The following is a 26,221-nucleotide window of genomic DNA, read 5'->3' on the forward strand; positions in this document are numbered from 1 at the left end:
TGAAGACGATCCAATCAAAATTACTCAAAAAATAAGGGTTTCGTCGACTCCCCTGATTTGTGACAAAGTGACCTTGACCTTTGACCTTTAAAATTTTGTGCACTGAAAGGGACCTCTATAGGCCTCTGATATGCGAAGTTACAAAAATTTCCAATGATAACTGTGCTCTGCAGAATTTTTTATACGTGATTACAGACAAACAAAAAAAAAAACATACAAGCTGACCAACATATCTTGCAAAAACTTCATTTTGGTAAAGGCCCGGTCACACCTTGACGTTTTAGCCAACGAATGCCGATTTTTGAATTTTTTTTCTAAAACGCTGGCACACGTTGAATACGTTATGGGTAAGTTTTGATAACATTGAGAGCACGCTGAAAAACACTGCCATACGTCGTTGTACGCTGGCTTTAAACGTTGTACTTTTTGGTTGTCCTCAAATTTTTTCATGCTTGAAATTTCACGACTTATGCCGGCGTATGACTCACACGTTCCGCTACGCTGGCCACAAGTTGTATGCACGGTCTGCGATCATTGACAGACGTTAACACATGCTACTTGTAAGTTAATCATAAGTTGAGACACGCCGAGGTAATGTTTAGCGTACCCGAAACTTATTTCTAACCTATGATTAACGTGTTGTTGGCACGTTACGCGATCGTTGCCACACATCGACAGACGTTACTTTTAAGTGACTCATAGGCTGAAAGACGTCGGTATAATGGATCGTCCTTGCGTCAGCGTCCACGGCCACGGCCACGGCCAGGAGACTTATTTGCAGCATTCTTCAAACTTTTCTTCGGCATGACGAGGATGTTCACACTTCGATGTCTAGCTTGGCTATGATTCCAATTGTCCATCGGCAGCGTCTATTTAAAATAGTCGAGTTTGAGCGATTTAACACTTTCAGAAGAAACGATTAAAATTTCCAAACCCCAGCGTCAAAAAACAAAGGCGAGTGACAGCAATTTAAATCGTTCATTGTAAACAATGAAACTAGCTGAGTGGTACCGTTTAAAAGTCGTTGAGTGTAAAAAAAATCCAATTGTTGAGCGCAAGCGTCTACTTTCAATAGTGGGGTTGCAGCCATTTAAATCGTTGAGTTTATCATTTAAATCGTTAAATCGTTAAATGCAAGGACGATCCATCATAACCCACACCCTCCCCCTCACACTCACCTACTACTGCCAACATGAACAAACTACTACTAATACTGATACTAATACTAATACTGATACTGTTACTGCTGACATGGACATCGACTCAAAAAGGACTCGAAAACACTGTTGGGTTCCCCTTTTATGAACACCATTTTTATATACCAATTCCCAAAACCGCTGGGAACACGTCTTTATATGGCAGTTGTAAGCTAGAAACACGTTCATTTTTTTTTTTTTGTCGACCGGAAGACGTCATTGGAATACGTCTACATACGCCATGTGTGTTGAGACTACGTAAAGAATTGGTTCAAAGCACGTCAAACATAAGTTGGAAATAAGTTTCGCGTAAAAAAGACATTACCGCGACGTGTTTCGACTTATGAGTAGCTTATAAGTAGCCTTTGTGGACGTGTGTAAGCGTCCACATATCGTGTGTAAAACTTATCCCCATCGCATGCGGAACATGTGTCATACGCCGAGTACGTCGTAAAATTTTGAACATGTTTAAAATTTCTTGACGTACTCTACTTACTACGACGTATGATAGCGTACTTTAGCGTTGTACTCACGTATACCAAACTTACTCATACCGTATTTGACGTGCCCCCAACGTTTTAGACACATTTTTCTTAGGTCGGCATACGCTGGCAAGATCGCCAAGGTGTGACCGCGATGTTGACACTTCCATTTCTACGGCAGTTATGATTCGAATCGTTGTGCGTCAGCCTTTTAATAGGCTACGTCACGACATCGTCGGCGATGCGTGCAACGCGCTATGCCGAAGTTAGACTATCGCTGGGCATCGGTTGTGTAGGTCGACAACAGGTTCAGCATTCATTGGTATAAGTTATCTATAACACAACGAAACGTTCTGTGTCCGTTACCAATGCGTTATACATAAGACCAAGTCGCTATGAATACGTCCGAATCTTTAAAAAAAAACATCAAAAGTTCAACGTAAGCCAGCGTTTTACATACATTTTAATACGTTGCCATCGCTGGCTAAAACGTCAAGGTGTGACCGGGCCTTAAGATAAAAATGTGCACATGTGCATAAAGTAAAAACCTCCTTCCAAATTACCATCTCTTCCCTTCCTGATAGTTTACGTCTGCATCCATATTGTCCACACTGTGCGTCCTTCCCTCCCCCACATTCCTTAAGTTCACAAATAATTAATGTCACATTTCTCTTGAACCGCTTCATCAATCGACGTGAAACTTCACAATTAAGATTGAGTAGTCATGGGGAATATACGTTTTAAATTTCAACCTGAGTGGATGCATGGTCTGGCAGTCAGAATTGTTTAATAGTTTGAATCTGGGTTCAGGAATTTAAATCAAACTTGGAACGAGTATGTATAATGATGTAATAATGTGGGTGTAGGCAAATCTGGCGACGTCGCAATGTCGAAGAGTTCCCTTCTAGTTTATTTTTAAATCAATTTGATGCCACTCTTTGTTGATGACCCATCAAACTCAATCATGGGTAGTTTGGCACATGACATGCTGTTCATCAGTCAATCAAATTCCTTCTTGCAATATTTTACTTTAAGGATTTTAGAGCTGCAAGGCTCGATATACCATAATTTTCCAATTATATACCACATAATGTACAAGCCACACTACCCTAAGTATCGATATTTTTGAAAAACAAACTTGTGTATAAACCACATTCAAATATAAACCGCAGCTGTGAATTGAAGAGGACCATATCAATTTACAATCAGATACACTTAATCGGCAGGTCACTTTTAAGTGAAGATAAAGCGACTATAGACAATCTCGATTGTCGAAGACATGTTTTTTTCAACAACGATTCCATTGTAGCATTGTGGGAGAAGAAAACCGGAACAAATCAACATCATCAGGCGAAGTATAAGCCAAATTCCTGTATTAACCGCACTGGATGGTTTTGACTACAAAATTCGTAAATAAACCACAGTGTATAATTTGAAAACAACAGCAAACACTCTGCATGAACAATAAAAATCTGAACATGCAGAATTGATAATGCAATCGTTGAAGAATTTACAGCATTCATTCCAAGTGATTTTTTGGCACGAGGGATGTGCAGAACATCCGATTGTAAGTTTTAATGTAACGTAATTGCCTCATGCAAGAATTATTCAGCAGATGCAACAAATGCACCTTTAAGTTTTTATGGGTGACACAAGACATGCTGAGCAAATTCGAAATATTCTTTCCAGGACACCAGTGTGGATTATCCCCCCAAAAAGTGATTACATTATTTAACTAGAAGGGGACTCGGTCGAGCACATACCTCCACCACGTAATGCCTGATCCACGCGAACATAATCGGGCCCAATACATTTTTGAAATATCATGCTTTATGTCGTTTTTGGCCCCACCTCTCAATGGTGAAGAAACATTTTATAAAAATAAAAAATACTCACATCCAGATCCGGATTCGGATCTTCACCAAAATCAAATCAATTGATCGTGGTCACACACCCAACCTGTCCAAGTTTCATCCGTGCTATCGTTTTGAGATATCGTGCTATCTATGAGTTTAGCTCTATCTTTAAATGATGAAGAATCACTTAAAAAATTAGAGTAGTCTGATCCTGATCCAGATCTTCACCAAAATCTAATCAGTTCGTCCTTGTCGCACACCCAACCTGCCCACCAAATTTCATCCGGATCTGTTCAAAACTTTTTGAGATATCCTGCACGCACGCACGCACGCACGCACGCACGCACGCACACACACACACACACACACACACACACACACACACACACACACACACACACACACACACACACACACACACACACACACACACACACACACACACACACACACACACACACACACACACACACACACACACACACACCCCTTCGGTGCCATAGGAAACAATCCATTGCAACGCCACATGTCAGAAAATGAGTGGAATGAAATAATTGGACACTTTCAAGGAAGGTCTTCCGTTAGCCATGTTGCAAGGCTCTATCGTGATGAGAGGGAGCGTTTATGACCTCAGAAGACATTATCAGATCAATGAGTCAACAAGAGATGGGTCAATAAGTGGACATTCCACGATAACGACTCTCACTCAGGACCGATACATTTGCACGACCCATCTACGCAATACGTTTCAAACTGCCCAGAGTATGACAAACACACTCCCTGTTAACTATGCAGGATAAGTGTCAACATCATCTCTATGATCCATGCTTATCATGAGATTCAGTGTCCAGACTTGCAATGCGACACATCCATGCAGTGGTCAAATAAACATGTCCGATGGACACAGAGGCAATTGGGCAAATGTTATGTTCAATAAAAAATCCAGGTTTCTCCTTCAAATGCATGACAGTTGCGCACAAGTGTGCAGAAGACGCCATGAGCCATTTGCCTCAGTCTGTGTCCAGGAAGCCACAAATTTTGGACGTGGCAGTATCACGATGTGGGGTGGTATGGCTGAAACCTTTCGCACCAACATGACCCCTACCAATGGCAATCTGACGGCAGATTGATGCATTAATGAGATATTCTAGCAACGTGTTGCCTACCCTTTAACAGGTCCAGTCTAATCGGCCTGTTCTTCTCACCTACAAAAGTCATCCACCAAGTTTTGTCATTTTTTCCACTGCAACTTTTTGAGATATTGTGCTATATATCGTTTTTGGCCCCATCTCTCAATGGTGAAGAATCATTTGAAAAATTATTGTATCTGGATCCAGATCTTCACCAAAACCTAATCAGTTCGTCCTTGTCACACACCCAACCTGTCCACCAAATCCTTCCATAACTTTTTGAGATAGCCTGCTCACAGAGACAGACAGACAGACAGACAGGGGTGAAAACATAACCTCGGTCCACCTTCGGTGGCGGAGATAATCACAGTAAAATGGACATGCAATTATTCACCATTTATCTCATCTGTGTCCATTTATGTCACATACATAAATTGCATCAACAACAATCAAGTGTTCGGTTTTTTTTATGGTAGAGAAGGTGTGCATGTCTCAAAAACATCGCACACAATAAGGCAAGATGGATAGATCCCTTCTTGCAGCAGATCTACAAACAAGCTGCAACATGAGCTTTGGTTCTTTTGGAAAAAAAACATTAAATTTTACAGAAGGTGAACTACAGGTTCATCCTTACCTGACCCTCCAGATCGACAAACACCGTTGGTACAACCTTGACAAAGTACTGGAACATCATGGAGTCTAAAACACAAAAATCAGCACATTCTCTTTCTGAATGTGGCCTCGATAATTTGAAGATGTGCGCACGCACAAAACAAATTCAAACATTTAATCAACCTTTCCCCACTTTATGCAACTTTACCCTCCTGCCTCTTAAAACAGCCCAACATCATCTCATGACTTCTCCTGCCCAACCTTGTTTGTGATATCTTTACCTTAAACAAGATTGCGTTCCCACCTGAAACTCAGCTAACTCTAAACATGCTCTTCTCATGTGTAAATCTTCCTCACTAGTGATGCAGCAAAGCTAAACAATAAAATAAAACCCTGCCAATAATGAATGAACATGCAGCCATGTGATACCAGTGAGTAGATATTTTTTATTCGTGTTAAATGATTTAACACGTACAATCCACTTCGATTCATGACCCATCTCAACCCAGAACACATGGTAATAACTCTGTTGAAACGTAACCAACCAGTATATTGCGAACCACGGTGGTTGATAACCATCTGTTCCATCTCAGCACGGACAAACTCCATGAAGAATTGGAACAGTGAAAGTCTCTTCGATAAAAATGTTATTTGCAGGTGGTATTTCTGTAAGTCTTTTAATCGATTTTTTTTTCTTTCCCACAAAACATTCTTTTAAAAAGGGAGTGCGTAGGAGCATGTAACTAAGTTTAGGGGCTCGTGATCCATGACCCTTCTTTCACAGCATTTGGTTCAGTTCGAATCTCAAATATAAACTCTCATCCTGGTGCTTCACAGGCATGACACTGTCCATCAGAGGAGATGATAAACTAGCATTCACCTGTGGGTAAAGTTCCCATGGTACCTTTCGAAAAGAGGAGACCATCGTGTGATGGTCCCTTGGTCACATTCCAAATTTCTGGCAAAACTCAAAGGTAGAAGATATTCAGCACAATTAGTTTCAACGTTCATGATGCCCTTTCTTGTCTGTCGAGACGTATGTTGAACCGACAACCCCAAGCAGTGTTTCATCCACACAGTGAAGACAAACCTCTAAGGAGGTTTCACTGGATCAAACACTTCAACCAATATACACAAAACTCCACAGAGAGTAAGATTAAACCTAATGACAAAGATCAAGCCAAAAGAATGAATTATTAAACACTAATCCCAGAATATATTTTTGCACATCATCTACACTAATAAATGGCAATGTGTGTCAGTGTGTGTGTGTATGTGTGTGTCCTCCATAACTCCAAAAACATGAAACCTAGCAGCCTGAAACTTTGTCTGCACACTAAGGGAACTCCAAGGAAGTGCATGAGTGAAAATTGGGTGTTTGGGTTAATTAGAACACCCCTTTTGAAGATAATTAATGGCCCTATTTAATTATAATCATTCATCAAGTGCATCCTCAGCCACCTTGGTCTTTGGGGGTCTTAAGGCATTTCCTGGGTAACCCCGCCGGGATCTGAACCCGGCATGTTTGTTGGCCTGCTCAACCATGCCTTGACTTGAACAGGCCGCAATGATTTCTTAACGACAAAGTTTTTTTCCCCCACTTTCCTCACTCATATTATCGATATATATAGAGGCCCCACAAGGAGGAGTGATGTAAGCGACATTTTTTAATGATATGATGATGAAAGGGTAAGGGTTGAAATAGTGCTATATGGCATTAACTCCAAAATGGCCGATGTGTCCCTTACATCACTCCTTGCGGCGCCTCATATATGTACACACACAAGAAAAAGTGAAATTTCCAAAGCATTAAACTTATCTTTTTCTACCGTTTGGAAAATTATATTGAGTGAACAAAAAATTTAGGAACGTGCCAAAAGTAACGAGCTTCATTGAGCTGTATGATTTAATGCATTCACTGCGAGACCGCGTGCCCTCTACCCCAGAAGGACTGCCTATCCATAGCGTCTGCCAGATCTGTCTATATTTTCAGAGGTTTTGTGAGGTGCTCTACAGAGAATCAAAGAAAATCTGGTGAAAAAACAGACATTTTAAAATAAAGTTATAACGTTTGCACGGACCGCGAACGATGTACCACGCGACGCGTACACAGACGATCAGGCAACATGGCGGATTATCTGCAATGTTTACTTCACGGGCGATTGAACTTTGCGATGTCTCCAGGGTTGTTCTGCATTAAGCTGCAACTCTTTTGTGGATAAAGTCATTATTTGAACGAATTCATTTTATTTCATTACCTGCTGCACGTGCAGTGAAGACCGGCTTTAAAGTTAAAGGGATCCTATATAGTATGCAGCCACAGCCTGGCCAACCGTTCCTTATGGTTTTGTTCCTACAAATGGGAGATCTTCAAGATCTTTAAGATCTTCAACCGTTCCTACATATAGGTAGAATTGCGTATTCAGCCTGTGGGTTGCCCAGATAGCAGAGCACTGGTACAGTTTTCCAGAGGACTTGGGTTCGATTCCTGGTCTGGGCATGTAATTTTTCCCACATATACATACAAGCCTTAGGAATGCAGTTCCACAAACAGGAGAAAAAAGGAACAAAAATAATGATGTGCGTGTTAAGTCTACATTTTGGGAGATAACCATGAGAGAGTTACTGGAAGAACACGTGCATCCATGTTCGGGAGAGGAACACGGGGAGCTGGAGAGAGTCGGAGGGTTGAGGGAGCAGAGGGAGCTAGATTTGAGGAGAGGCAGTAAAAAACAGGATTTTCAGAAAACTTTTCAATGGCTTAAGCATTACAATGAACAACCTACAGAATGTCATTTATAACAAGGGTGAGAATTGCTTTGCAATACATATCCCCAACCGGTCCAAATGAATGTTAATTTATTTGGGTGGTTTATTTGGCGCGTTTGGTGCCAAAAATAATGAAAATAAAAATAACCCAAATGTTCACCCGTGAAGCATAAACATGCATACGGCTTATGTGCATATAATACATCGTGGTCCTGGGATCATTCCAATTGCACTGGGCCATGGACTAACAATCTGTGCTGCTTCATGCAATGATGGCGCATGATTTTATTGGGGTGGAGTCAGGCCAACTGTCCAGCCAATGGATGTAAAGTAGTGGGGTGGAGTCAGGGCAGGTGAACACTGACCCATGTATAATATGTGATATTTTCTCAGTTCAAAAAGGGCATAACTGTGAAAAATTGATGAAACACCCTGAAACTCGAGCTTTTTCTGTAAATTATCATAACAAAGCCATGCACCAAATTTCAGTTGAATATGTTAAAGGATATGGGTAAAAAAGTCTGAAAAAAAACACAACAGGTGTGATGGACAGACAGACAGAGAGCAAACCTATCGTCCACTCTGATGAAACCAGAAGGGGACTAATAATTGCAACAGTACTAACTGTTATTTTAAACGATTAAAACAAGGTGTTATACCAGCTTCTGCCACTGTGGTGGTGTTATCCAATGGGAAAACAGCGCCAGGAAAGGATGAGCCAAACGACAAGTGGTATATGCGGTGACTGGTATTAAACTGGCAAAGGCAAAACAAAAAAGGTTGCATTATAACCAATCCAAAAAAAAAAAGATGACAAAAACCAAAAGCTAGCAGCACAAACACCGAACAAAAGAACTAACGACATGACGTCCAAACATCAAATGCAATGCATATTACAAAGTGTGAGCAAAGAACAAAATGCATGGCATCGCCTCTATAACTCACAGCTGAAGTCAAGAAATAAAACAATAAAACATGAGAATTAAAAATAAAAACATTCATCAAGAAGCAGAAAATCACTAACATTTTCACAAAGCAAAGTTGGAAAAAAGAACATTAACGCAGCCATCCACCCAACCACAACCATCCCCTACCCTCCTCCCGACGTCCTCAACCCCACCCTCCAAAAGCCTCAAATCCCCAACCTCCAAAAGCCTCACCCATGCCACCAACTCTCTGCCACCCCTCCCCATCCCGCTCCAACTCTTCGTCCTCCCTTCCCCCCTTATTCAAGTAAACGCCCCACACCAAACAGACTCCTCAACCCCCACCACCTACTAAGTCCCAAACCCCAGGCTATCAAACCCTCCCCCGCCCAACTCCCAACCCCAAGTTTTCAAACCCCTACACACCCCATCTCCAAATGCCCTAAGCACAAGTCTTTAAACCCTTTACCCACTACAAGTCTTCAACTCCCCTCCCAAGTCTGTCCAATTTCTGCCCTTTTATGACCCTAACTCTCTGCCCTCCCCACCCCTTTCTTATTAAAGCCTTCAACCCCCACCCCTCGCAACATACGCCAATTCCTCAACTCCCCTCGCCAAACCTCAAGTCTTCAAATGCCCCTTCTCAACTCTCTGTCTCCTCCACCCAAACTCTGTCCTCCCCTTCCCCCTTCTTTTTCAAGTCCACAACCCTGCCCCCCCAACCCCAAGAACTCAACCCCCCCCCCAACTCTGTCCCCGATTTGCACACAACCACCTCAACTATGTCCCTCCTCCCCCTTTATTTCTGTACTTCACATTACACAAGGAACTTTTGTTAAGGAGGCCATTCGGCCCAATATTTAATTAAATGACATCCTTGTTGGTCCATGTGAAACATGGAAATTTTTCATCCACTGCCAATTAAATTCAAAAAGAGTTCATCATATCATTTTCACGTTAGCATTAAACATGTTAATGGAATTTGCCACAAATGATCGTCGAAAACGACAGCGCAAGTGGAGCACGAAGGTGAATGCTTGAATGATTAAAAGGTGCCTGCGTTGTTCCTGTTCTTGTTCGTCAAGAACGACGTTCATTGCTCTTCGTATTATACATGAGTAATTATGGTAAGAAATCTTAAACAAGTATGCACGAGAGGTTCAAACCTGGATGTACAATGAACACAAAGCACATCAGACACGGATTTAATGAAACAGCCAAATTGATATAAAAAGTTAGACATGTCAAAGAGAATAAAATAAAAATAAAAATACAACTCACCTTGGTAATTCCGAAAGTATTAACATCGTGAACTGCAAAACAACAAATTGAAAAAAATCTCAGAAATTATGCACAGAAACATCGAAATGGTAATTTCAAATACAGTAAACCCTCAAATATCGCTGGTTTCGACCAATTGTGGGCAACCTATTGTGTTCCGATTTAGTTATCACAGCATTTTGTTTCAGTCAATCATGGTGTTTTTGGTTCACGAGCGCCAGCCAGTGTGACCACTATATTAGTTATGTCTGTGTGTGTGTCTGTCTGTCTGTCCAGAGCATAACTCGGTGGACTTTGATCCGATCTTGATGAAACTTGGTTATGTGTTCGATATCAATGTCTTGTTGTGTTTTCCTGGATGAGGGCGTGGCTACGTCCATTGTGGGCGAAGCCACGCCCCCCAAAATAGCCATTTTTAGGGGGTAGTCGGATTAAAAATCTATCTTCTCCTCGGGAATTAACTGAATGGAATGGGTTCTTCGGTATTTGAATAGCAAAATGAATTATCTAAAACTTGTCGTTGTCCGATTTTTCATTTTCGGCCCAAGGTCAAAAACTTAGAAAATTGCGAATTTTGACATAAAAATCATACGACCGCCCAAACTTTGAGAGCTAGGATGACAATATTTTTTATGCATAATCTTGAGGTCATTCCCCACCTAAAGTCTTGAAACCATTTTGCTATATCTCAAACACCTTGCTCGTGGCGCCCGCTTCAAGTTTGTTTTTACGCTGATTTAATCAAAGGATGGATAATCCGAGGAGTGCGAAAAGCCATATAGCCTATATGACATTATATTGTTCCTGGAATGTTCCGGAGGAAATTTTGCACCAAAGGTCATAATCCTTGACCTTTGACTTTTAAAGGCCACAAAGGTCAAATTTTCAAAGTTGTGGGAATCGAACCGGGTTTTCGACCTTCTTCGACGAACTAACTCCATTAAGCTATAGCACGTATCCTGTTTCCTTATTTTAATGTCCACAACATTGTTTTGGGACCTTTAAAGGTTATGCAAAGGTCAAATTTTGAAAGTTGTTGAACGAAACTGGGTTTTCGACATTTTGCAGCTAATAACCTGTCACCCCTATCACATCATGTTGATCATTTTTATAACTTGGTCAAATGTTATCACATCGTCTCATCCTTGACTTCTGAAACAATCTACATCGTCAAATACCGCTCGTGAACCATTGTCGGCTTCAGACTTGTTTTTGCTGATACGAGTCATTGTTTGCATCGGTGTGTATGATTACCTTTCATTACAAGCCTTTTGTTTTTCTCGCACAGTTAATTGCAGTAATCAGACGAGCATACGGAACAAAGATAAGTTTAATCATGAATCGTCATCGAACAGGAAATAAGAGATCCTGACACACAACAGTTAATAATAGCACCCAAATGTGTAAAGATGGACAAAATTAAATCATGCCAAAAGGCAGAGAAAGGTTATGAGATTGTGCAAAAAACTGAATTGTTGGATACGTTGGCAAGAAGTGAAAATGCAGCATCTGGGGTCTGCCATTACTGGATCAATGAATCGACTGTGTGTAAACATTCACGGGTTCCTGCTAGCAAAGCACAAACGGATTCCAATCCCATGATCATCATATTGAAAGGATGGAAAAAGCACTTAACATTTGGATCACGGACCAAAGAGAGAAAAATAAATGCCTTTGAGTGGACGGGTGTATGGGAGAAACCATTGTGGATTTACCAAGGCTCCAGTTCAACAAGGCTCTTGGAACTAATCGAGGTGAAGGGATTTATGCCGGAGCAGGTTTTTATTTTTTTGGAAGAGGATGCCATATCGTACCTTCCTCTCCAAGCAGGGAAGACCTGCTCTGGGTCAAGGTGGCCAAGGATCGTCTTACCCTTCTTCTACGTGGCAATGCAACAGGCAACTTCGTCGTGCTCCCGATGACCCAACAGCCATGGCAAGTTCTCAATCCACATCATTCTAACCTCCACCCTCCCCCCTACAGCAGCATCATCATCTGAGCCAAGTCTTGTGTTTACTATTTACGGCAGAGTACAGTATGAGCGAGTCTGTAATATGTTTACCCTCACCCACCTCACAGTTTTGGAATAAATGAAAAAGTTAAAACTTTGTGTTTTTGTTTATTTAATGCTGTATATATTGTATTTATGCCTGGTGTTGACTTCATGACGAGGGTGGTGGGCTTGGGTTCCTAGGGTCCCCAGTTCAAATCCTGCTCAATCGTTGAACTAATACCAGGTGGGGTTGACTCAGCCTGTCATCCTTCCGAGGTCGACAAAATGAGCACCAGCTTACTGGGATGATTGAGACATTCGAGTATCCTGTGTCGGAGTGGTGACATGTCCAGGATTGTGCCCAGTAACCCAGGAGACCGCTTTGGCAGTTCCAATGCTCTGTTCAGAGTATGTTCCCAATGGGTTTTAATGTTTCCCACCTGTTTAATGAATAATCAGACTCACTTGTGGTTGAATTATTGTTAATTAGAATTTAGTAGTCTAAAATTTAGCTTTGCTCCTAAGACTTTCATTGGGGTGTACTCATTTTTGAAACATGGTCTTTAATGAATTTGTTAGGAAAATTCCTTTTTTTGTGTGCAAATTAATAAATCTTGTTTGCAATCAATGGCCCACATTTGTGGGAGTATTTTGTAGTATAGTATCCCATAGAAAATGTGGATTCTGAAAGGAAAGTAAAGGTTTTCTGACAAATCTGTTGGGGTGTACTCATTTATGCTGAGCACTGTATGTATATATTGTTGTGGGCCGAGGGTCGGTGGCGAGGAACGGCCACCAGGTGGAGCAGTAGAGCCGTCTCCCACCGAACACCCGGAATTGCAGGTCATAACCTTCAGACAACTCCGAAGGTCACGGGTCACTTAAGGACCGTGATCGCCAATTCTCTGACGGCGTGGGGTAGGGTTAATAGCCAAATTTCAATATACCTAAGTACCCACGTCGTCAAATTACTGGGGAAGTCACACCCTCAACGGACTCTGTCGAACCGGGTCGCTCGAGCGACCTCGGTCCGGTGTAACCAAGCGGAATTACCAAAGTCCGTCGATCCAAACGACAACTTACAGCCCAATCGGCTTACTGGTTCTCAAGCACGAACTGTGCTGTGTCAATAATAGAAAGCACGACAACGAGCTGGTACATTGAACAATTGGGGGTTTATTTATAATGGGGCAGGGGAGCACAAAGAGCAGAGTTAAAACCGAATATGACAAATGCAATTTATATACAAGCAAACACTTAGCAATTTTTACTTATAGACAGGGCCCAGGAACACACACACACCCAAAAGAAATAGACCCCGTCGGGTCTTTATTCGGTCCTCCAGCCGAGGAGGATAGTTCAGCTGGGGGAACAGAGCCTGGCCGGGTACCTTTCCACCTCGTGCGGTCACACTGGACTCCAACCCACCACGGTGGGACTCGAACCCACGGCCCGGAATCCACCGAGCCCACAATCCTGGCTGCTCGACCACCACCACCACCACCACGAGGAGCCCAAGAGCAATCGCAATAATGACTCCAACGACGCACACCAAGAGCAATGGCCACGATGACTGCTCTACTCTCTTCTTGACGACCACTCTCCTCTTCCCTTTTGCGAGGTCTGATGGATTTCTTCCCCCTCGCCTCCTGATTGGATGGGGGTGAACATCCCATCTGGCTGGGCAGGGCCGTCCTGAGGTAACTCGTCCCTAGATTGGTCGGGGGCTTCTGAGGTACTCCTATCCCTCATTGGTTGCGAGGCACACCCATCTCGCTGGGCGGAGTCGACCTCACCCCGCCTATGCCCGTGGCCCCGAACACGTGTGTAATGGTGATGATGGAGCGAAAGGGAGATTTAATGTAAAAAAACCTGACTATGAAGAAACTCGCAGCGCACACATTAAATTAACCCTTTAGACAGAAGGACGGGACCCTAACCATAAACACATACTTATTGAAATAACTGAACTGCGGGGACTCTGGCTGTTTGTGTGCAAAAGGCTTCCAAATCCGTAACAATATATATATATATATATACATATATATATATATATATATATATATATATATATATATATATATATATATATATATATATATATATACAGTATATATATATATATATATATATATATATATATATATATATATATATATATATATATATATATATATATATATATATTTCTCTTTATTGATTCTAATATTTGCTTTTTCTTCTCTTTTACTCTAATATTCCTCTCTTTCGTTATGTATCTCTCTAAGGAGAAGTGAATTCTTGCAGAAACTTTTCTGTAAGGCTCATTTGGCTGTGCCTGGATAGGTTTGAGGGTTGTGGAGTAGCGACTGAAACCCAAATCCTATCCAGGTTCCTCCTGATGACTCCATCTTTGCTTTTTACTTCTTTGGGTTTCTTCTCAGTCTTCCCTTTCATAGAGATGGATGAAAATATAAATAGCTCAGCCTTGTGGGGGATGTTATGCAAGTACCTCATCACAAGCCAGTCGCAAATGAGGACAAGAAAGAGCAATCAGAGATTTAAGACCCTCGCCAAGACTTGTTTTGTGTGCCAAATAAATGGAAGGACGTACTAAATGAAAGGTCAAAAAAGATCAGGATCAAAAAAAAATATTTGTGATTCACTCCCTTTTAAAAACAAACAAACATTACTCTTTCAATTAGCACTGAAAACAAAAACCCTCACGAACATTAATGGTGCATTTTCATGTCCTCATCCAAGAATATAAAGTGAAAATACCAAGTGTGATTGGAAGTAGTATGTCTCGGGTTTTGAAATCAGTGCTGCGTTTCAATACAAATGGTCAAATGATTCCGACAGATTACAAGACAGTTCTGCTCCAATACCAATTCCTGGAAGGAATCGCTAGCAAGATCACACGACTCCACTTACCGTGTATGTGCGACCGATCATGGCTTTTGCCTGGTGCAAAGTGGAAATTGCCTGACACCTGGAAGATAATACAAGAAATTCCAACAGATTTATATGCACCGTGTTGAAGACATGGCATGTATATGTATAACATGGGTTCCCTGGAACACAACATTTGTATCACCAATCCAGTGAGCAAATGTCTCTTTCAAAAAAAAAAAAATTAATCGTTACCCATTCAGAAATAAACTCGTCACACATCTGAATAGCTGCCGCATGCGATGCAAATGTCACAAGCTGTGGTTACGTTTGCTTGCCTTGTTGACAAGCAGGTGGCCAGTGATACGGCAACCCCAGGTTTTCTGCTCATTGATCGTCATGACAAAACCCTCCCGCTGACACTGAGCCACAGTTTCCAGGTCACGCAGTGCCCAACGCCGCTGCCGATACGCATCATGCACTGCTTGGCAGGTATTACAACATCTGCCAAATCGAGGTTTGGGGCCAGTAATGACAAGTTAGTCAAGAAACCACAGTTTGACTTCAAAAGGAAAAATAAAATTGATTTGTACAATAGGAAAAAAAGGTTGTACACTGTTCTTGCACACTACAAGGGAGAGGGGAAACACCTTACTGAGTTTCCTCCATTTCTGCTCCATAGCAACTTTCACAGCGGTTTGGATCAAGGGTTGGCTGAACCTCCACATCGATGTTGTCGGCATCTTAAAATACAGAAGCAACGCTCATGTAGATTGCAGATTGTCAACCAATATAAATGGAAACACCATCTTTCAAAATACAGCAAGCACATTCAAAATGTACTCAAACTGCTTTTAAAGAACGAGTAATGCATCTTTGAAGAAATCGAGATGGAGAGGAGGAAAGGCAGTAAAAAGCAGAGGGAAATACAAAGGACATGAGCATTACCGAAATACTGAGCTCCACACCAATTGCCAAACTCATATTACTACAACTTTCAGAAAATAAAAATCATCAAATATAAACATGTTTATTTTATCAAAAGGTCAAGGAACTCAAACACACGAGTGCCTAATTGCGCGTTTGTAAAGACACACACACACACACACACACACACACACACACACACACACACACACACACACACACACACACACACACACACACACACACACACACACGAAACACCTGGGTAAATGAGGGACACCAAGTATATTGAAAGCAACGGCTTCGACACAGGTGTGCCCCAAGTGTTAATTAAGCAAATAACAACCCAGCATGCTTAGGGTCATGTATAAAAATGCTGCACATGCCTGGTTGCCAAAAATTATGGCTAGCATAACTGCAAGAGAAAACCTCAGTGACACTGAACGAGGGGCGATTGTTGGGGCACGTTTGGTAGGAGTTTCAATGACAAACACAGCTCAACTTGCTGACGTTTCACGAGCAACTGTGTTGAAGGTGATGTCGGCATGGAACTTTCCGAGGGAAAGACATCAGTAAAGGACAACAGTGAGCGGAAGCGCATACGCCAGGATCGTGATATCCATGCATTGTTTGGAATGCAAGGCAAAGCAGACGAGCGACGACAGATGAATTGACTGTAAAATTCAACCTGGGGCGCGAGCAGCCAGTTTCATCAAAAACGGTCCACTGAGAACTCCACAGAACAGGATACCATCCATAATCGGGTTGCAGTGCACAAACCACTCATCACACCTGGCAATGCAGATTTGCAAGTCCAGTGGTGCAAAGAGCACAGGCAATGGACTACCGAGCAGTGGAGAAATGCAATATAGTTAGATGAATCATCCTTCACCATGTACTCACCAAATGGATGAGTGTATTGTGGCAGTAACCTAAAGAACTCTACAACCCTGAATGCTTGGTTCCAACAGTGAAGGGTTCTAGTAGTGCTGTAATGTTGTGGGGCATATTTTCCTGGCATGGTTAGGGTGCAATCATTCCCTTAGAAGGTAAGGTCAAAACAAATTGATACTAAATGGTACTGGGTGATCATCTTCCCCCCATGTTGCAGCATTTCTTTCCTTCCGGGGGTGGGGGGGAGGGTTCTTTCACAATGACAATGCCACCATCCACAGAGTGTGTGGTCACCCAATTGTTTGATGAGCATGACATTGATGTTATCCATAAGTCAATGACCTTCTCAGTCACCAGATCGGAACCCAAATCGAGCATTTATGGGACGTTCTGTAATGATGCCTGAAACTGCATTTTGCAACTCCATTAACGCATTTGATTTTTTTTTTTATCTCCGCCCGATTGCACGTGCCTTCTGGTCTCTTGGTTTGCATTAGCTGGGACAATTGTCTGAGTAGCAGATTACACGGTTTTACCAAGTGAGACATAATTCACAGCTGATGCTCAACATTACAGCCTGGAGGTACTACTGGAATATGTATGCATGTATGTGTATATATATATATATATACATACTAGGAAGAGTACTTATCCCAAGTGATGGGAAAAGTTTAAGTTAATCTATCACTTTAATTAATATTTAATGGACTTTAAAAAGGTACAATGGTTGCCAACCAATGTCTTTTTTGTATACAGTCAGAGTCAAGGCTTACAAGTGGAAGAACTGGAACACTAAATAGATCAGGATGCAACAGGACAAAAGGAACAGTAGCAAGAGGGTGCCAGGTGGGGGAGGGGGGACGGGGATGCCAACAGTGGGATGAAGGACAAAATAGAGGGAGAATTGGACAAGGAATGGGGTAGGGAGGAAAGGGGTGGGCAGGATGGATACAGAAGGAAACTTCTTCCTCTCCTCTCCTCTCCTCTTCTCTCCTCTCCTCTCCTCTTCTCTACTCCCCCCCCCCCACTCCCATTCCCTCCTCTCTTTATAATGCCATGCTCTATCATTTTTAAGGGGTCATAATTTCCTTTACATTTTTAAAATTAGCTTATGGGGCATTTCACAAAAGCGGGTCAGGTAACGGTAAAGACTGTCCGAGAATTTTTATCAAGCATATATTGCCCAGTCAGTGCAGAGGCCTTATGCTTATGGTGATACTGTGTTGCTGACATCATTTGAACATTTTTCTAGGCCTTATAAGGGGTTCAAGCACTATTTCGAGAATATCAAAGAAAGTTGATTTTTGAGTTTGTTCTTTACCGTTACCTGACCCGCTTTCGTGAAAATGTCCCTTATCTGGAATTAGAATTCCAGATAAAGTAAGGTATTGTCATCGTGCATCATCAATTCGTCTCCTATTTCGACTTCTTCGGCCAAACCGCTGGGCCGATCCGGCTGTAATTTGGCAGCAATATTCCGCTCCAGACTAATGGGGATTGTGAAGCTTGTTCTGGTCACATGACTTTAGGTAAGTCAAAATGCCAACTAAGTAAATTTTTTCAAAAATCTTATTCTCCAGACCCACCAGTCAGAATGCTACCAAATGTGGGTTACAACATTAAGCCAGGGTAGGGATGTTAAATTGCAGGTCATGCCGATCATGTGACTAGAAGTGTGTCAAAATAGCGGACTTCGTAAATTTTTTGGAAAAATCACGGAAATTCCTTCAAAAATCTTCCTCTCCAGACCAATCAGTCAGAATGCGACCAAAATTGGGTCACAACATTAGGCCAGGACTCACATAAGCTACAGGTCCAGTGGTCCTATTTTTTATTTCCCTTTTCGGTTCCCTTAATTTGATATACTATTCTCATTACTGAGCATGTGCCGCCAAAGTAGCTTCCTGAGCAAGGGTTATATAATGGGTGCCATTACTTTCCAAGTAGTTGTTCTGGGAGGAATTTGTAATTTGGCCATGGTGCTGGCAATAACTCGCCCACTCTTCGCGAAGAACACCATGGGGATCTTTAACGTCCATCAACTCATGTCAGAAGACAGGTCTGCCAGCTTAATGTCCATCGGAGGGATGACGCACACATTGACGATTCACCCAGTCTGTGAAACACCAGAATGACAGTTTATAGATGGGCCGAGATAGATTCAAACCCAGGCGAGACAGCTTAGAGGCGAAGACAGCTCGAAGTCAACCTGCCAGAGGTCATATCTTAACACGCTGTTAATAAACAAACTGCAATTCCACGATTGTATTTATATGTTAAAAATATACACATAATAAAAGTCGAATCTGAATCCAAAAAGATCGCTAATGGTGTTTCTGGACGGTGTAAAATAAAATCAGACGTACAATAATTACCTCTACAAGAGTGAAAGAATGAATTTTGGAGGCATTTTATCTCAGTTCTACAGACACTATTATTTAAAAAAAAAGTTGGGGGGGGGGGGAATAAATAAATACATTTTTTAAAAAATCACTTTTTCCTAATTTTTATCCATTTTCACAATAATTGCCGTCCGATGTTAATAATAATACAATGCCGTCCACTCGATAATGCCACCAATCAAGGGTACATATTGATCGGATCAGAAAGAGCGGACGCCCCAAATTCACCCACAAATCTGGGCCGATTCAAACTGATCACTGAGCAGAAAAGGGCGAAGTTACAGGTGTGGGAAACAATAAAAATCCGTATCCAATATCATACAAGCTTCACAAGAGCCACATCTAATTTCAGTCCTCCTAGTCATGAGCATCTGGCTTGGTTATTTTCAGAGCTGGCTTCTTCTGCCAGAAGTTCCTGTCCTCGAAACCTGCCTGTCTGTCTCCGTGCGCTGTGTGGCATCCCCTCTGATCCCGTTAGCGGATCCTGGTGTACTCGTGATGGTGTGCTTTGCGGGAAAAGCCAGCGGGTCGAGCTGCCATTCATTTTAATGCGATGGGTGGGGTTGGGGGGGGGGTCACGGTGTGGACCTTGGTGTCTGGCACAGTTACTGAGCATCAACCAATAAACACAGGAGTGCAAAGGTGCCATTCACCGCGGTCATGGGGGAATCCCGCTTTGCAGCTCTCCAGTAGCCGGGGGCTTTGCAGCTCGTGCAACCACCCAAAAGGATGCACTGGTTCCCCGGAACTGTCGCACCATGTCAGAGGGGTCCGTCTTGTCTTTCCCAACTACTTCTCTCCCTCTGTCCCTGTCGGAACGAAAGTGTGCCCATGTCATAGAGGTGCTTAGTCACAGTAAATACCCGATATTCCAAGGGTCGTGAGTGCCATGTCAAGAAAAGGGAAATGTTTGCTTGTTGTTGAATGCTGCAATGTACATATGTCATTGTAAATATGAATTGTGTAAATGAAACAGTTTGGTCTCTGAAAGTGTATGAATGCTGTTTACCAAAGCGGCAGCATATGGTGGTCCATAGGTCATCACACGATGAGGTAGCTCGGCCTCATTTAATCACTGACGGTCGCGTAGTGACTCGGCAGGAGCCTTGCTCGAACCTGCGGCTCCACCCGGTGGCAGTGCGGAACAGTGGCTCGAACACTTGCTCAAGAGACGTGGGGTCAACTGGTGCTTCCGGTCATACTAACGTGACTCACGGACTCGGACTGGAGTTATCCAGACCAGACCGTAATATATATGTATGTGTATCTATATATATATATATATATATATATAAAAAAAATATATATATATATATAAAAATATATATATATATATATATATATATATATATATATATATATATATATATATATATATATAAAAATATACATATTGTTATGGTCAACCGAGGGTGGATACGAGATCAAATCCTCCACCAGGATGGTAACCAATTTAGTGATTGGTCCTTTGGGGACTGTACAACGTCTGCCAGAAAAGCCAAACAGACCTTTACTTTGGTTTCCAACGTACAGAAAGTCCAAAGAAATCTGTCACCTTGAGCCGATTCATTCGTCCAAAGAACGAGGGTCGAGTGATACCCCAAAGTGAACAGCTGCATTTTAAACCTCCGAATGAGGACTTTTTGCACCATTATATAATAGCCACGGTTTGACAGACGTCATCAATTACTGTCTCCAATTTGAACTGCACACCAGGCAGACACGCAAATGGGGAAAAACAGCATTTATTAAAGAACAAGCAGATAGCCTCGTTCCACCAGGCTGTTGTAAGGGATTTGTTCCCAATAGTGTGGAATATTTTGGGAGTTTGCCAGGAATGTCCTTTGACAGCAAAGTAAACATGAACTGGAAAGACTGCTAAGATTTCTCAGTGATGGAAATTGACAGTCCAAAGGTAATCACACTGACAGAATTGACTGAATAGTTTGTTGTTATATTAATTTCTTTTGTGTGTTTGGTAGGTGTGCGAACCAAAAACTCTGAAATTATACACCACCAATGTGCGCAAAAATAAGAATTTTTTTTTTAAAAATGAAAACAAGTTGAAATTGCATGAGTATGGATATTTTTTAGACCTCCACACGCACGGTCCGGCTCCACGAGCTCTTAAACGAAATATTATTCAACATTATACGTGCTGTGGTTACGATGTTTACCCCATTCAGACACAATCGTGCAACTTGCATTATATTATGTATCCACAGGATAGATGAAGGGGAGATGAAGTGGAGGGAAGAACAAGAAGTGACCACACTGATCAACTAGAACGGCATTTGGTGGAGCGTATACCTTCACCAGGCTGAACAGTTTACATTTTGTATCCCACTGATGGAGTTCTAGAAAATGGAGAACAAATCTTTAATATTAATGACCGTTATGAGCATAGGACAATTTTTTTTCTTTCAAACATGACAGTTTTTATATCAGTGGTCCACGACAACGACAGGGTTTATATACCACGACAGGGTGCAACCTACCAGCTCTGGTTAGCAGCGATTATTCATGGTTGATGCACAAGTTGGATGTTTGACGTTTTTCACTCTCTTGTTTTTGATTCACAGACATCACAGTTGAGGCAGACGTGAACTCCCAAAGATAGGGAGAAAAATCGGTTCTTTGGTCCCTCATTCACAGCCCCCACCTTCCCTGTATAACTTTCCCACTTCCTTCCTTTTTAAAATCCTCTTTTTCTGAATTAAATCCTTCTCCTTCTCCTTCCCACAATTATTTGTGTATATTGGAGTATTGTATCAGCGCCATGGAGCTGACAGGTCAGGTCAGATCAGGAAAGGAAAGGGAGCATACCAGAGCAGCGCGTCACTGCGTCCACTTTCCGCCAATACTCCAGGGGCCTCCATCTGGCCATCTCCCAGGCAGATGCCTGGCCCATCCCCATCTCCTTGAGATGCTGATACATTTGCTGCAACCATGAGGCATGTGGTCGGCCCATTGGCCTCCTCCACTCACGAGGCTCCCTCGCTGAGAGAATATGGTGAGCAGGATCAGCGTCAGGAAAACGAGCCACATGTCCATACAGCCACAGCTGACGCTCACGGACCATGCAGGTAACAAATCTCATTTGAGCCTCTCTCAGCAACCACTCGTTGGACACAAAGTCCGACCAGCAATAGCAAAGGATTCTCCGAAGAGACCTGGTACCAAAGGAATTAAGTCTCCGTCTCAGATCCCTGGTCAGAGACCAAGTCTCACATCCAAAGAACAAGACTGGAAGCAACAAGGACCTGAAGACGTGAACTTTTGTCCTCCCGCACAGGTACTGGCAGCGCTACACCCCATCATCCATTGAATCCATGAATCCCCAGACCCGACCCAGATGTCTGTTGACCTCTGGCTCACAGCCAGCAGAGACATGAACCCTGAACAAACTACAAATTCCTACCCTAACTCCTGCTGGGAGAGAGATAGCAAACCACCAGCATGACTGTTGGCCAAGAAACTCAGGTCAGGTCAGGTATGGGAGCATGTGCCAGAACAGCGCGTCGCTGCGTCCACTTTCCGCCGGTACTCCAGGGGCCTCCGTCTGGCCATCCCCCAGGCAGATGCCAGGCCCATCCCCATCTCCTTGAGATGATGGTCAACCTGCTGCAACCATGAGGCACGTGGTCGGCCCACTGGCCTCCTCCACTCATGAGACTCCCTCGCTGAGAGAATCTGGTGAGCAGGATCAGCGTCAGGAAAACGAGCCACATGTCCATACAGCCGCAGCTGACGCTCACGGACTATGCAGGTAACAAATCTCATCCGAGTCTCTCTCAGCAACCGCTCGTTGGACACAAAATCCGACCAGCGATAGCCAAGGATTCTCCGAAGAGACCTGGTACCAAAGGAATTAAGTCTCCGTCTCAGATCCTTGGTCAAAGTCCAAGTCTCGCACCCATAGAGCAAGACTGGAAGTACCAAGGACCTGAAGACTCGGACTTTAGTCCTCCCGCACAGGCAGCTACCGGCAGCGCCCACACCACATGATCCAGTCAATCCATGACTCCCCAGGCCCCACCCAGACGTCTATTGACCTCCGGCTCACAACCTGCGGAGACATGAATATCACTGCCAAGTTAAGTGAATCTATCCACGACCTCAACATCCTCACCACAAACAGACACAGACAGGACAGCAGCATCCAAGATGTCACCGAAAGCCTGGATCTTTGTTTTGACCCAAGAAATCCGTAATCCCAACGGCTCCGACTCCTCATTCAGCACCTCGAGGGCCCCAAGAGGATGTCTAAAGTCTCCGCAAAGATGACTGCATCATCTGCAAAGTCAAGGCCCGAGATCTTGACATTCCCAATCGATGCACCACCACTTGATCTCTCCGACATTCTCCCAAAATGACAGTCCATACAAGTGCTGAAAAGTGTGGGGGCAAGTACACATCCCTGACGAACTCCAGTAACAACTGGAAATAAGTCAGAGGCGGTACCACCACACTTCACAGCACTCTCAGTACCAGAGTAGAGTTCAGACATCAGATCGATCAGTTTCGGTGGCACCCCACGAAGACCAAGAATCCTCCAGAGGACATCCCGATTCACTGAATCGAACGCTTTACAGAGATCAACATAGGCTGCAAGCAGCCCCTGCCGAAACTCTCGTCTGCGTTCAGTGAGGACACGAAGAGCAAGGATACGGTCAATCGTTGACCTCTTTGGTGTAAAGCCTGACTGCTCTGGACGCTGGTGCTCAAGCAGATGGTGGCGAACCCTATCAAGAATTATCCGAGCAAAGACCTTGCCCGGCACTGAGAGCAGCGTCACCCTCGGTAGTTGTTGCAGTCTTGGCGATCACCCTTCCCTTTCCAGAGAGGGACAACAAGGCCCCTCTTCCAGTCAGTTGGGATGATGCCTGTGTTCCAGGCAGAGCACAAAACTGCATGCAACGACGCGAGTGCAGCATTTCCACCAGCCTTGAGAAGTTCAGCATGGATGCCACAGATCCCTGGAGCTTTGCCCCGTTTCAACTGGTTCACCGCAGCCCGTGTTTCCACAAGCGATGGTGGACCACAGTTGATTCGAGGGTCAGCAACAGGGATTGTAACACCCTTGACGTCCAACTCGACAGCTGGGGGATCAGCCTGGTACAACCGCTCAAAGTAACCGGCCCAGCGGGCCTCACTTCAGACTCCTCTGTCAAGAGCCTACCACTCTCTGCTCGAACTGTAGTGCTCCGAGGGATGGGCTTGGATGAACGTAATGCGCGAATTCCCCTGTAAGCGGGACGAGAATCACCTGTCCACAGGTGATGCTCTACCCCTCACAGATTCCTCGCACATAGGCCTCCCTTGTCCACCCTCAGTGCACGTACAGTTTTACGCCTCAGCTCCCTGAACAGCTCAGCTCTGCCATTCAGCCTGGCCCTGCGACTCTGGTCAATGGTGTCCAGTGTCCCTTGAGAGACAAAATTCTTCTTTGCCCTGCGGTGAACTCCAAGGCATCCACCGGCATCATCAAGGACGGTGGTCTTGAAGGTGCTCCACAACTCTTCAGGACCCCAAAGCACCCAGACCCCCCAAGTGTCCACTCAGCCTGTTCGCAAACTCCTCAGCTACTCTCTCATCCCTGAGCTTGGCAAACATCCAGCCGAGGCTGGGATGGTACCATTCTACAGTATTTAAGTTGCAGCTTTAGAGTTGCTACAACAAGCCTGTGGTCAGTATTGAGGAACTGAGCACTCCGGTAGACCCTGCAGTTCTGGATCATCCTCCAACGACCGCCAATGAGGACATGGTCAATCTCCTTTGCCACACCGCCAGCGTTGGAATACCAAGTCCAGCGATGAGCTTGCGGGCGCTGAAACCATGAACCAGCCACCCTCAGTCCATGACTTCTTGCAAAGTCAAGGAACTTAGTGCTATTCTGGTTCATAGTTCCTGACCCATGGGGACCAACACACACCTCATAACCATCCCTATCAGTTCCAGTCGATGCATTGAAATCCAGCAAGACTAGAAGTGTATCTCGTCTGGGGCACTGATCAACCACAGACTCGAGTGTGGCGTAGAATGCATCCTTCACGGTAAGATCACTCGCCTCAGTCGGAGCATAAATAGAGACCAGGGAAATGACACCTAAGGAGTGACGAATCCTTAATCTCATAATACGCTCGTTGACCGGTGTTACCTCAATTATCATTGGGGTCAGCTTATTGGACACAGCTACAGCAACTCCTTGGGTATGGTAACCATCAGAGCGACCAGACCAATAGTAGGTGTAACCACCCACCATTATCTCGCCGCAATCCGGTCTCCGAACCTCAGAGAGAGCTGCAATCCCGATGTCCAAACGCTGAGCTCAGATGATAACAGGGACAGGTGATCATCCTCTTAGGGATAGGACATTCCAGGCACCCACCCGAAGGACCGCCTCAGGTTAACCCAAGGAGACCGCCGTCTGGTGGACGACACCAGCACCACTCCGACACACTCTCCCGCAATCTGACCCAGGGATGTTACCCCGTGGTTTCCCTCCTATCAAAGATTGGGGTCCCGGCTTTGCCCCAATCCCGTCATCCGGTGAGCTGCCCTGCGAAGTAAGCTGCACAGGAGGTACTCCCACGGAGTGGGTTTTCAGATTTTTTTGCGTTTTTGCGTTTTGCGGAATGAAGGGTTTTACGGTGGCTGGAGTGCAAATCCTGCCACCAACCTCCTAATAAGAAGTAACCCAACTGCAGGAGGACGTCCGCAGACACAGTTGGGCACTAGATATGGATGGCCGTTGGCTCACAAGGAGCTCCTCCGCCCTTTGACAGGTTTTGTTTTTAATCCTGCTGGGTGTCCATATCCAAACACCCTCCTCACCAGAAAACCTGGTGGGGGAGACGGTTTAGTCGCCGACAACCCGAC

General features: G+C 43.8%; 1 protein-coding gene across 2 annotated transcripts in view; it reads right to left on the reverse strand.

The window, feature by feature from the left end:
- Positions 1 to 26,221, reverse strand: part of LOC147009574 (endoplasmic reticulum-Golgi intermediate compartment protein 3-like) — a 43,950-nt gene that overhangs the window by 14,217 nt on the left and 3,512 nt on the right. For both annotated transcript variants that reach the window (XM_085862657.1, XM_085862655.1), the window contains 6 exons: positions 15,772 to 15,859; positions 15,455 to 15,620; positions 15,159 to 15,216; positions 10,253 to 10,284; positions 8,705 to 8,801; positions 5,299 to 5,363 (listed from right to left, as the gene is read on the reverse strand). In XM_085862657.1, the coding sequence (XP_085718783.1) occupies positions 5,299 to 5,363; positions 8,705 to 8,801; positions 10,253 to 10,284; positions 15,159 to 15,216; positions 15,455 to 15,620; positions 15,772 to 15,859 (506 nt within the window). The remainder of the gene's footprint in view (positions 1 to 5,298; positions 5,364 to 8,704; positions 8,802 to 10,252; positions 10,285 to 15,158; positions 15,217 to 15,454; positions 15,621 to 15,771; positions 15,860 to 26,221) is intronic.

This window comes from Eptatretus burgeri, chromosome 17 (genome assembly GCF_056783735.1).
Source record: "Eptatretus burgeri isolate ZD-2024b chromosome 17, Ebu_testis_v1, whole genome shotgun sequence".
NCBI classification, from domain to species: Eukaryota; Metazoa; Chordata; class Myxini; order Myxiniformes; family Myxinidae; genus Eptatretus; species Eptatretus burgeri.